The sequence below is a fragment of the Rhinolophus sinicus genome, chromosome 1 (genome assembly GCF_057876585.1).
Source record: "Rhinolophus sinicus isolate RSI-liver-muscle chromosome 1, RSI-T2T, whole genome shotgun sequence".
NCBI lineage: Eukaryota > Metazoa > Chordata > Mammalia > Chiroptera > Rhinolophidae > Rhinolophus > Rhinolophus sinicus.
Window position 1 is genome coordinate 119,826,606 of NC_142501.1, and position 13,579 is coordinate 119,840,184.

The 13,579-nt window shown below is 37.8% G+C and overlaps 1 protein-coding gene across 3 annotated transcripts in view; it reads right to left on the reverse strand.

The window, feature by feature from the left end:
- NSUN6 (NOP2/Sun RNA methyltransferase 6) overlaps positions 1-8,144 on the reverse strand; it is a 48,307-nt gene extending 40,163 nt beyond the window's left edge. The window contains exons 1-4 of one of the 3 annotated variants that reach the window (XM_074324836.2): positions 8,034-8,144; positions 7,566-7,908; positions 4,703-4,858; positions 910-989 (exon numbers count right to left, since the gene is read on the reverse strand). In XM_074324836.2, the coding sequence (XP_074180937.2) occupies positions 910-989; positions 4,703-4,858; positions 7,566-7,640 (311 nt within the window). In that variant the 5' untranslated portion in view covers positions 7,641-7,908; positions 8,034-8,144. Of the gene's footprint in view, positions 1-909; positions 990-4,702; positions 4,859-7,565 lie in introns of all 3 variants that reach the window. The other 2 variants (XM_074324838.2, XM_088789075.1) reach the window with 2 other exon arrangements.
- Between the last annotated feature and the right edge of the window lie 5,435 nt (positions 8,145-13,579).

Consider the following 13,579-nt stretch of genomic DNA (forward strand, 5'->3'; position numbering starts at 1 on the left):
ACCCCCTTTCTCCCAATCCAATCTCCTCAGTTAATCCCTGTTAATAGTTGGGTATGTTATACCCTCCAGACTCTTTTCTATAAATATACATAAAGGTGTAGTTGTATTTTTTTAATGGCAAAAAAGAAAGAAAGAAAAATATCCCATGCATAGCAAAATGCTTTTGATAGTTAATCATGAACATATTCTCTTATTAACATACACATATAACTCTCCCCCATTAAGGCCATATAATGTTCTACTGCATGGATAAACCACAATTTATTCAACCATGGCTTTACTATTGACCACTAAATTACTTTAAAACTGTAATAAGACAAGCATCTTTATATTTATAATTCATACGGATATAAAAGAATTATACCATAATCAGGGATTTTACAATGTTTCTGTGAAAAGAACTCCCATTATAATATGAAAGCCTATTTTTTTCAGTTTTCAAACATACTTGTATGCCTTTCAAATACATAAATAAGTAGAACAGTGCCTGTTCTATTCATAATAGAACATATGTAGTAATTTAATATAATGGTGAATTAATAAAATTTACAACCACATCAGCTATGAAAGTAGGAAATACGTTGCATTGTATTTTTGTTGTAGTTCAAAAAAAGTTTCAATTTAGCAGTGGAATCTCTCAAGATATACAAGTAAACAAATGGTCGTTTCTTAGAAAGTATAGAGGGAAAGAATCAATTACTCTCAAGGTATTGGGGCCCATTCCTAGTCTCCCTTTGTAATTATTTTTCCATACTAGAGTATGAAGTCAACATTTATGAATTTGTGAATCCCTGTCTATGTACATAAAATTACTAATAATGGAGAAAGTATTATCACCAAACAGAAAAAAAAAAACCTGACAAAACTTTACTGAGAATAATGTAATTTGAAAATGAAATGGTTACAAACCTAGGTCCAATAACAGGAATAAGTAAGACATCCTGAAGGTCTGGATGTTGAAGAATGGGAACACTTAATCCATTAAGCTGCTGTTAAAAATAAACACACAGAATTATACAGCAATATAATGGACTATAATTGATAAATTTCAATTTATGGAGCTTTTTCATATCATTACCTAGCAGAGCATGAAATTTGGTTTGGAATATTTTCACTGTATTCAATGGGATAAAAAAAAAAAAAGACTTCAAACCCACTACGTGGTCTCTATAATTGATCTCTATAATGATTCTGAAGTATCCCGAATTCTTTATAAGGCTCAATTTTGCTTACTGTTTGGCTTTATAAATACGATGCATGTTTACCTTCGGTGACTTACTTTAAAAACATATATCCGACATAGACCTACATGCAGTACTCTTAAGAAAAGCTTCTGAGTAGGGTATCAAAGATTGAGATTAACAAATATTTATTATACACTTTCAACACTGGATGCCAGTTTTGATGAGGGAAATAAATGTTTTCTGGCAAAGGTTTAGGACTTTCAGTATCTTCTATCATATTTGGCCTTCAGACTGGAAATAGGTGCTGGGGCCAGCTCACACGGTCTCATCACAGCCAACTGTGTACATCTCTTCCCAACTCCATGGTCACAATGGCAGCTTGAAACAGACCACAGTGGAAGTATTTATACCATTTAAATCAGCAAAACGCCATAAAGGGTTATTTTTCCCAGAAAGTGGGCTGTTCAGTATGTACCAGCACAGCACTATTGCAGACAGAAGACGACTGGGCACTCCACATTGCACAATGAAGAGCAGAATAGTGGACTAGATAGCAAGAACTGTGTATTATACTCTACCAGAGGGCAATGTGCAAATATTTGAAAACAAGTCTGTGCCATGTAGGCTAGGGATTATCAACTAAATTTTTACATACTACATGACAGAGCAGTAACAATAATAGATATTTGTATTGCCCTGTAGCATCCATACACTACCTAGAAAAAACTTCTAAAATCAACTTATTTCTAAGTTGATAAGAGAAAAAAAAATGCATTTTAGAAATCTGACTACATTTCTCTCAAGTCAAAAGTTCTCCTGACTTCTGCTTCTTGCAGGCAAAGGACATTTCAGACTAACCTTATCTAACAGACGGCTACTAAGAATCTGAAGGTAAGCTCCTTCTCATTTGATCAATTCCCTCTGCCTTTTGTTCCCTCTCTCATTGTTTGATGGCCGTACAGTATCCAGACTATGATAAACTGATCTTTCCAAGAAGAAGATGAAGTTTGTCAATTGTTTTTCTTTTGTTTTAGAAGTCCTATTTGTTTTACACTACAGAAATATTTTATATTGATCAATCTTTCTCAAACCGAGGTTTGTGTTTTTCTTCTCTCCTTTTCTATCAGACGCTAAAATGATACAGAAAAAATACTTTCATTAAACCACACATGTGCAAAATTTTCATAAAGCAAATTTTTTTATACCAAGCATATTATCTGCTTCCTCTTCTGTTTGTTTCTGCCCCATGCCCTTAAAAAACAGCCTTACTGAGGTTTAATTTACATACAATACAAAGTATCCATTTTAAATGTATAATTCAATGATTTTTAGTACATTTAAAGAATTGTGCAACTATTACCATAATTCAGTTTTAGATTATTTCCATCAACACACACAGATTCCTTATGTCCATCTGCAGTCAATCCCCGTTCCTAGCTCCCACCATTGGCAACCACTAAGCTACTTTCTTTCTCTGTAAATTTGCCTTTTATAAACATTTTACATAAATGAAATAATACAACATATATAATGTCTTGTGTCTGGCTTCTTTCACTTACTAAAATAATGTTTTTGAGGTTCACCGAGGTAGCACATACCAGTTCATTACCCTCACTGCTGAATAGTATTCCACTATATGAATATGCCACATTTTGTGGTGTTTTTTTTCACTCATTAAATGATGGACATTTGGATAGTTTCTCCCTTTTGGATATTATGAACGATGCTGCTATGAATATTCATGTGCAAGCATTTCTATGGACATGTTTCCATTGCACTCTTGGGTTGTACAGCAAGTTTATGTGGAACTTCTTTAAGAGACAACCAAACCTTTTCCAAAGAGGCCAACCAGTTGACATTCCTGACATTCCCACCTGCAAAGTATGAAAGTTCCAGTTTCTCCACATCCTCACCAACCAAATGAATGTATAAATTATTAAATCTCACTATGTGGCTCAGAGAAATTTGGGGACAAATCACCTATTTGTATATCATCTCATTTGGGACATCTCTTTAGGACACATGTGATCTTAGGAACACGGAGGGAGAAAGAAAATTTATAATCTAAAACCTCCAAGTCCCCTTTCCAGCTAGAAATAGTTATTGCTCTACCTCCAGCTTCCTAATTAGTGCTTAGGACCCAATCTTCCCTGTCTAATCTTAATCTTTAAGGAAAAGGACTCAGAATGATTCCGTCTGCCTTATCCTAGATACTAGCCCATGAGATCTTGTATACCCATCAGACAGGGATACTACTAGAATATCTAAGCTTTAGGAATAATTTTCTAGAAAACAATCTGTATCTGCCTGAGTAATGAATACCGCTGATGGGCCTCAGAACAGTTTCCTTTTTACTAACTGAAAACATGCATGGCTACATAAAAGTAATAATTTTAGTTGCTTAGAGGAACTGTTTATATTTTATGCCTAATGTCATTACTCTCAATGAAATTATCACTATCAATAATTAAAAGTCAGATTAATTTTTCTCCAAGTCTTATTCAATTTTGGACTCATATTCAGAAATCCAGCTGGTTCTTCAAGTTCTACTCAAAACTTGAAATTTATAGAATTAATCTTAAAGTGAATCAATACCAGTGATAATTTTCTGCGAGTTTCTGAATGTTATAGCTAGGGTAAATTGAAAACACAGCCAATATACAAATGGAAGCCGTTTAATCATTCTTGCCTCTTGCTTTTAATTAAGATAGTAATTAGGTAGAAATAGGTCTGCTGACACCTGAGTTACTTGTTCTAAGAGCTTTAAGACTATAAAATGAAATTTGAAGTACCCCCCCCCCCTTAGGCATCTATTTTCCTCCATCTTGTCTTTGGAGGCAAATTTCAGTGCACAGTGTATGAAACACAAAATGCTCTCCTTTTGAAAGCAAAGAATTGAGACAATATAAACAAGAAAAGTAAAATATTTTTCAGTTTAGAACTTATAAAATGCTATTTTATAATACTGTTTTCACTTACAGAAAATGAGTATTATGTCAAAACTATTCTATTGATTAGAAAAAAATAATCTGTGTTGTTTTTAAAACATGTATTCTTTACATTGTTCTAATTTCCTGCTTGTATTAAAGTAATAGGCACTTCTCCAACACTTTTTTTTATGTCCAATAAAAATATAATTCTATAATCAGTGGGTACCTCCCCTAAGCCTGGGCTCACTTCAGCTATACAATGTGCACTCCTGATCATTATATACTGCTTATTACAAAATCAGACTTTTATCAGGGGTAAACTGGACCTCTTCACATGTATTTCAATGATGAAGCAACTGAGGCCCAGAGGAGATAAATGGCCTATCCAGTCACTAAAAATAACACATTCAAAATCAGAAGTGCTAGGTTCAATTTTTAACATCGCCTAATTCACCATGTAACCTTGAAGAGCCTCGATCTCAGCATTTATAAAATCGGAAATCATTCAGGATTTTAATGGGGAACAACGTTGACACCGATTGTAAAAATGTAATTATATACATAATGACATAAAAAATTTGCACAAACCTTCTGAAGTTCATCGGATAACATATTTTTCACATGTTGTACTGAGGCTAGATGTGTATTCACTCTAACAGTTGTGAATGACGGAGGGTGTGACAAGTGATTTAACAGAGTTTCAAACTTTCTTTCTGCTTCTTGTTTACCTAAGGTAGCTACAATCTGAAAAGAAAAAGCAAATGTTTTAATTTCATCATATGAATAAAAATATTAGCAGAATATGCATATACATTTATTCCAACTTATGAACATCTTTTAGCAATTATTTGGTTTCATTTCATTTTGCTGTATTGTTTGTGTTAAAACACTAAGGAAATGTTAATACTACTTCAGAGGGTTCATGGGTTTAGTTGTAATAAACACCTAACAAAATGCCTGACAGAAAGCTTAGGAAAACACTAACTCAACTTCAAAGCATTATTAATATTCTGAACATATTGATATCTGCTACATTTATTCATATAAATTCATAATTTCATTCTATTTATAATGCATTAACTGCTATGTCACTACTGTAGAGCTTTTTACTTACTGACCTCATATCCTAGAGCAAGTAGCCTTCTAAAACACCAATATTTAAAGAATAAGTAACATTGATACTGTCATCCAAAGATCCTTGGATATCAGTTTTTTAAATACTATTAAATGTAACAAACAGATATCATTCAAAAAAGATGGATAACAAAGATACATGTGAGAAATGGTTATAAAGACTCAAACAAGCAAGTTCCCTTGTAATTATCTGAAGCTTTTTGAGACATATATATCCCCATTTTTTTGATCATCTTTGACTATACTCCTCACAGATCCTTCATAAACCACTTGGCCAGCCACTAATCCACCAGTCTAAAAGTACTTTCTCAAGGTTTTTTTTTTTTTCTTTAACTAAATATTCCTTTAAATATATATATATATTCCTGGGGCAGCCAGTTAGCTCAGTTGGTTAGAGTGTGGTGCTCTTAACAACAGAGTTGCCAGTTCAATCCCCACATGGGCCAGTGTGAGCTGCACCCTCCACAACTAGACTGAAACAATTACTTGACTTGGAGCTGACGGGTCCTGGAAAAACACACTTAAATTAAGTTTAGTTTATATATATATATATATATATATATATATATGTATGTATGTATGTATGTATGTATGTATGTATGTATATATACACATATTCCTTTACCATTGGTAGTTTTTACAAAGAAGTGGTTTTTCTTTTTGTAAAATCACATAGCTAGCGGGTTTGAGGCAGAGGTGGTGTCAAAGTAAGACATTTGGATCTTCTTTTATAGTGTTCAACATTTTAAAAATGGCCAGGAAAAAAATGCTGAATGCTTTCATTGCTCTTCATATGCTCCTTATAACGTTTAAGTTCTTTGAAATCAGAAGATATGTTCTCTTTCCACACTGTTCAATCCCTTCACATAATCTTTGGAAATAAAATGTAAAAATCAGATCTAAAGGTCGTGGCTTCTGTAGCATCTTCAAAAATGATTAACATTTAAGTGGCTTTACTTTGGAGAAAACCAAAGATCTGGAAAATGCAAAGTTGCCTAGAGGCAGGACGGTAAATGGAAAAGAGCACAGGCCTGGCAACTAAAGCCAACGTTCGGGGAGGACTTCTGTGCTAGGCACCGCCAACAGCAAACAGAAGGAACATTTGTTGAGGACTGTGGGGACAGAGCCCCAGAAAGCAGTTTCCAGGCTCTCGGCCTCATATGGAGGGTGCTGGCTCTGGTGGTAGATGGCCGTCAGCTGTGGCTAGTTGGCCGTCAGCTGTAACCATTGAGCCATTGGCCACTAATATAACTGCTGCGGCTACGGAGGAGAGTCCAGGAGAGTAGAGGAGCAGAGTCGAGGAGAGTGGAGGAGAATCGTCGGTCAGTTGGTAGAAAAGCGGACAGCAGGTCGCACGTCCTGTGAACCCAGCCTCCAGTGAGACCATAGTGGTATGACTCCCCTACCTATGGCTCCGTGGGTGTTCCTTTGGGGCCTAGCCATGTCCTGCGTGCGTTCTTATGTGGGGAGCGGGAGTAGAGACCCCGCAGGCCACCCCGCACGACACCTGTGTTCTTGTGCAGGGAGCGGGAGCAGAGACCTCCTATGACTCCCTGCGTAACAAGGACTCACTGATGGAAAAATACCAGTTACTTTCACTTCTAATTAACACCCCAGAAAACCTGGTATTTTTAACCATCCTCAACCTTCACAGAAAAGGAACTCAAGGTTAAGCGATGTGAAGTAATTTACTCAAACGGGATACAAAGTTAGGGCTTAGGATTCCAAAACTTTCCATTCCACCTAAGCTCTTTAGCTTCAGATTTCAGTATTGTTATTTAATAGCTGTGTCAGTTTGTGTCAGTTGCATGATCTTTGGACCTTCAATTCTCTCACCTATTAAAATGGAGAGGAAATCTCTACCAAAAGATTGTTAAGAGTAAGACGTAAAGGTCTGCAAATCACCTAGCACGACTGGTGGCATTTAAAAGGCACTCAAATTATAGCATCTCTTCCACCTGAGCGCCAGAGCAAGGCTGTAGGAGTACAGGTGTATCTTCAATACAGGACAAACTCAACAGGAGTCTTTTCTTGCTCATCCTTGTAAGCCCTTCAGTGCCAGGCACATAAGCACCTCCCCACCGCCCCTTTTTTCCCATGCTAAGTGTTAAACCGTTGCTCATTTACCCCTTCTCTTAGAAAGCATTAACACCTGCGGAAAGATACTGGCAAGTTTTTGTTTTTTGTTTTTTACATTTGGAAAGACGAGTAAGAAAATGTAAATATTAGGTTTCCTTTCACACTTTTTTTTTCTATTTCTCAAGGGTGTGCAAATATTTGAGTGTTTGTAAATATCTAACATGTTCATCTGACCTACCTCCGCATTCATAAAGCCCTCTTTAAGGTAGTTTGCAACCTCAAGTCTCAAAGATATTTTAGGGAAAACAGACATTTTTCTTATTGTTCAGTTCTCCAAGAGAAAGGCTGGAACACGGTGTTTACCCTCTTCACGAATTACAGTAAGCAGCGTCTTTTCAATGAAAACCACCCAACGTGCAGGGACCATCAGCTGTCCAGGAAAATAACGCCGCTCACGCCGAGTTGAACTCGGAGATGCGAAGGAGCATCCCCGTTTCCCCCAGTGCAGCGGGTTTAGAGCGGCTTCCTCGCCTCCACCACACGGGTCCTCGTTCCTCCTTTAAGGGCGCTCACGGAAGTCCCTGCGAGGCAAAACCACCCGTTACACAGAACAGCGGCAGCACAAAGGCGAGACGAGCAAATCCTTTAGGAGTGAACGCGACAGAGATCAGCAAACCCGGCTGACACCAGCTCAATCGCACCCCACCTTAACATCTGATTTCCAAAACCGCGCCCCCAATTTCTCGGCAGAAAGCGCGTCCAGATCGCGTCAATTCCGGCGACGCGGCTCACCCCTCCCTCGCCTACCAATCCAGAGCCGCAAGTTGCCACTACGTCACGCCTCGGAGTTTCCGATCTCCCCGCGTGGCGCCTCCTAGTGCGGGGCGCTGGGGTTAAGGAGGGAGGGGCGGCTGCCGGGGTGAGCGCACAGATGGAGCGACCCGGCAAGGAGGGCTGGGTACCCCCCCCCCCCCCCCCCCCCCCCCCCCGGGGCAATGGGAAAATGGTGGGGATTGGGTCGAAGACGGCTCGCCTGAAGAAGGTGAGGGGTCCAGTTAGTTACCTGCTAAATGACTTCCAAAAGAAGGATGAAGCCAAAGTTTATTTGGAAATATTAGCCACTCTTTGATTTCATAAAATTACTGTTCTCAGGCACACAGATCTGATTTCAGTTCTGAATCAACTTTCAAATTTTTCAAAAACGCTGGTGTCACGCAGGCTGTTATGGGGGGGGAGGGGTGTCTCAGGTCCCGCTCCCTGCACTGCAACTCAGGATATGGTGAGGCCAAAAAGGCACACCCACGGAGCCATAGACAGGGGGCTCATCCACTATAGTCTCACTCGCAGCTGGGTTAGAGATACAGGAAGCAGGAGCCACAGGATCCGCAATCTGCTGACCACTTCTCTGTCAACTAACCCAGTTTGCTGACTGCAATCCACGCTTGCTAGCGTAGCCACAGCAGTTATATCAGTGGCTAATAGCTAACCGGTAACAGCTGATGGCCAACTAGTCACAGCTGATGGCCATCTAGTCACAGCTGATGGCCATCTAGTACCCAAGCCAGCACCCCTCCACAAGAGGCCCAGAGCCTGGAAACCGCTCTCTGCTTCTGGGACTGTCCCCAAAGCTGGGCTAATGGTGTGTTAACAGGCATGAATGCTCAGGCAGATAGCATTTACAATTAGTTGAATAAGGCTAACCTGTAACATAGTTGATTTAGACTTTACAGCTCTGGAGACTTTTGACATAATCTTGTGTTAGAGGGGAAAGTTTGAAAGGGAGAAAGCACCTGTGGGGACAGAGCCAGGAGTGCAGTTTCCAGGCTCTCCGCCTCATATAGAAAGGTGCTGACTCAGATAGTAAATGGCCATCAACTGTGATTGGATGTCCATCAGCTGTGACTAGTTGGCCGTCAGCTGTAACCAGTGAGCCATTGGCCACTAATATAACTGCCGTGGCTACGCTAGCAGCAAATGGGGGCTAGCAAGAAGATGGTGGCTGACCTAGCAAGCGCGGGTTGCAGTTAGCACGGCAGAGTGCAGTTAGCAGGGGGTTGGTTGGTTGACAGAGAAGCAGACGGCAGGTTGCGGATCCTGTGGCTCCTGCTTCCTGTGTCGCCAACCCAGCCGCTAGCGAGACTATAGTGGTATGAACCCCCTACCTATGGCTCCGTGGGTGTTCCTTTTTGACTTCACCACATCCTGCGTTCTTATGTGGGGAACGGGACCAGAGACCCCGCATGACACCCTGCATGACAGTACCTAATGAAAGTTAGACCCATTTTATGAGTGAATAGGAAATTAAAAATAAGTCTTCCATCACTTTTGACTTAGTGTTTTTTGCAGTACACCATAGCCATTAACACATAACTTTAGAATAAAGTTTTCTCTTGTCTTTTTTATTAAATGAGTTGATTTGTTTTAATTGGGGAATATTGGGGAACAGTGTGTTTTTCCAGGGCCCATCGGCTCCAAGTTGTCCTTCAACTTAGTTGTGGAGGGTGCAACTCAGCTCTAAATCCAGTCGCTGTTTTCAATCTAGTTCCAAGGGGCACCGCCCACCATCCCATGTGGGAATTGAACCGGCAACCTTGTTGAGAGCTCGCGCTCTAACCAACTGAGCTACCGACCATCCTGTCTTTTTCTCTTTAATTTTCACATCAAGATATTTTAAAAGTATAACAGCTACTTTCTATGATACACCAGATAGGTTCTGTAGAAAATATTTTATAGCCATTGTGCCACACAACTCGGCAAGATGGTTATCGTTATCCCTTTTACACGAGTAAAACAAGGCTCCCAGAGCTGAAATAACTCTCCATGTCCTCACAATTAGTGAGAAAGTCAGGATAAAGACCATAGCCACCTGGCTTTAAAGCCAATATCTGCCTTTCCACCATGGCATACTTCATCAAGTATGGGATTCTTCCATGTTTAAATCATCTGAATGTGATTAGGAAGATGTCTACACCAGGCATTTCCAAAGGAGTTTTTGCAGTCTCAACATTGTGGTGACCTTAGCACCAAAAATGTTGGAGTCTGTATTTAGGAGACAGGGAGAAGGAGAAACAAATCCAAATGGACTGTAAATTCAGAGAGCACAGAGCCTTTTTCTCTCACTACTTCATTCCCAGTGCCTAACACATAATAGGAAGTCAAGTACTGAATGACTAGATAACTAGGTGGCTGGACATCTGTATGAACTAGAGAAGAAAATGCTGATAAAGCATATATTTGATGGAAATTAGTTCACTGGTTCAGCATATATGAGCAGTGCTGAGGACACAAGACTATCCTCGGTTAGCCATTATTGTGGTGAGTTATGCTGCTGAAGAGACCTCCTGGTGTTCTAAGGTTGGGTCCAAGAAAAGCATATTACAAACCTCAAGTTGGCATAGTGAATATGTTGTCTAAGCAAAGGAAGACCCCTATAGGAATACACCCATACGAGTATAAGGGTAATTTAGGCTGTGTGTTCTCAATGGGGTTATATGGCCCCCTTTGGGGGGAGGGTAAGAAAATCTTAGATATAATCTATATAGTCTTAAATCTGTTTGCAGTGCTCTAAGTCTTAACTTTACCAAAAAAGCACAAACAAAAAAACAATTATTCCTCAATATTTAGTTTCATGAGGAAGGCATGAAGGGATTAGGGAAGAAAGTCTAGAAAGGCTGGAAATCTATCAATCTCAACTGATCTGGAGACTGACTAGCTACGCTAAAATCACAGTAAACATTATCTTAAAGGTTTAGGGGAATTTTTATTTTATTTTTTTAAGAGTTTCATTCCTAGTTGGAGAACACGCTGTCTCTGGACTTTGAGTTCAAGCCATGCTCGCAATTTATCTTAGTTAACTGAGTAATAAATTGCATTCAATCCCAGCTATAGCCAGTTATTCCAAGTAATAGCTGAAGTTAATTTATAATATTTCCTTCTTAGGAATAGTAGATAGAATATCAGATTTTTTTTTTAATTCTCTAGTTGTTCAAAATTTATTTCCTTGAAATTTCAATTTCTTTGTTTTGCATTTGTATCTTTTTCTTACAATATATTGAACTGGAGAGAAATATTATTGGCATTTCATTTTAATTACAGAAAGTTACTTCCAATTAACACTTCAGAAAATAAGTTATAATCCTAATGATTGCATTGTCATGTTCCTGTTTTCATGACATTTTTTTCATGAATTCAAGATATATTTATATTCAAATAGTAACATTTCATAGAACAGTGTTGCCTTCTCTGGATCAAAGTTTACACTGAAATTAGTTTTCAGAAGTTTTTTAAGTAATAAAGAAAATAAATTACAAAATTGTTATAAGTGCTACATTTAAAAAGGGTATGTTTACTCAAAAATCTGCAATTTGATTAAATTATTGACAGGTATTCCTACTATTGTTTATGTAATTAATACAAATGTATAATATGAACTAAATTGTATTTTTTCTAACAGATTAATGCTTATGGCACATCAGCATAATTTCTGTTTAGATAATCCACAACTATATTCTGTTAATCAATCATAGTCATTTTTCAGTTATGACTAGTTTTCTTTCCATTCCGTAAGTAAAACCTTCAAATTTCCAAATCTACAAATAAAAAATTTTAATGTGAAAAAATATTTTTAAAATATTACAGCAGACTTGTCGTCAGGTATATTGTTTGCAGATAAGAGTAAATTAGAACAGTTGCTCAACATAAAAGTTTCAGACATTTCAAGGGTAGAACCAATAAATATATCAACAGCGCTGCTCAAATATATTCATTTCACTTAAAGTGAAAGAATAATTCAAATGTACTGCCTCTAAAGTATCATTAGGCTACCATAAAAATGTTTAAGAAATAGGTTTTTGCTTCAATGCTCTGCAAAAAATGTTTTCAGGTACTTTATCTTAAACTTCTGGAAGTCAGAAAAAAGAAGAATGTGGTTTATATCCATGTGTAATAATGAAGCCAAGTTACAGAATCTAAAGTTTGTTGTTTAATAATAAAACTGGGACTAGAAATGTTCCTTTAAGCCTCTATTTACACAATCACAAAATCATTTACGTTTGTAGGTCAATTCATTGTCATGAAAGTTAAGCTAATTTGTATAGGCTGAGTAGAAACCACTTCCTCTATATGGGAGGTTAAAACTTGCCTTTAGTAACAGAAAGTTGGAGCACATTATCCCACATACAAGGCTTAGAAGGTCTTTGAATTATCATAACACTGGGAGGACATCATAAGTCACATACTGCTCTCTGTACAGGTAACAAAATATACCTCAGATGTACTTCAGGTTTGGTTGCAGCCACTGCAATAAAATTAATATTGCAATAAAGCATCATTAATTTTTTATTTTACAAGTGCTATAAGTTATGTTTACATTATACTGTAGTCTAGTAAGTGTGCAATAGCATTGTCCTAAAAAGCAATGGACATACCTTAATTAAAAATAGTTCACTGCTAAAAAATGCTAATCATTCATCAAGTCAATCTTTTTGCTGCTGGAGGGTCTTATAAAACACCACAATAATTGCAAAGAGCGATGAAGCAAAACACAATAAAAAAAAGGTATACTTGAGTTTGGTGTGTCAAAAGAACACTGCCAGGGTTAAAATCTACGACCTGACTAAAGTTCACACCATGTTTCCCCGAAAATAAGACCTAGCCAGACCATCAGCTCTAATGCGTCTTTTAGAGCAAAAATTAATATAGACCCGGTCTTATTATATTATACCCTATCTTACATTAAAATAAGACTGGGTCTTACATAAGTATAATAAATTATACTGGGTCTTATATAAGACTGAGTCTTACATTAACTTTTGCTCTGAAAGACGCATTACAGCTGATGGTCCAGCTAGGTCTTTTTTTCGGGGAAACACGGTCGTCTTTTTCTATTAAGTTCGCTCGTTCAAGTGGTTTCAAGGGGATCAGTTACATGTCATCCCAGCTTGTGAAGCTAAATGTGTTAGAACCTAAACATGAAAAAGAAAAGGGAATTGAAACAGCTCCATTTAAGCAAATGTGCTTAAATACAGGCAGACTTTTTAATGAACTGAGTAACAAATTGAATTCAATTTCAGCTGCAGCCAGTTCTTCCAAGTATTATTGTCTGGTTAGCTTATAATACAGTGCCTTCTGAATTACATTACCTAGATATATATTTAATTCTCTAGTTCGACATTTTTTCCCTTGAAATTCCGGTTTGTTTTGCTCCAAGTACACCATTTGTAGTACTTAGATCTTTTTCTATTTTGTTGTATC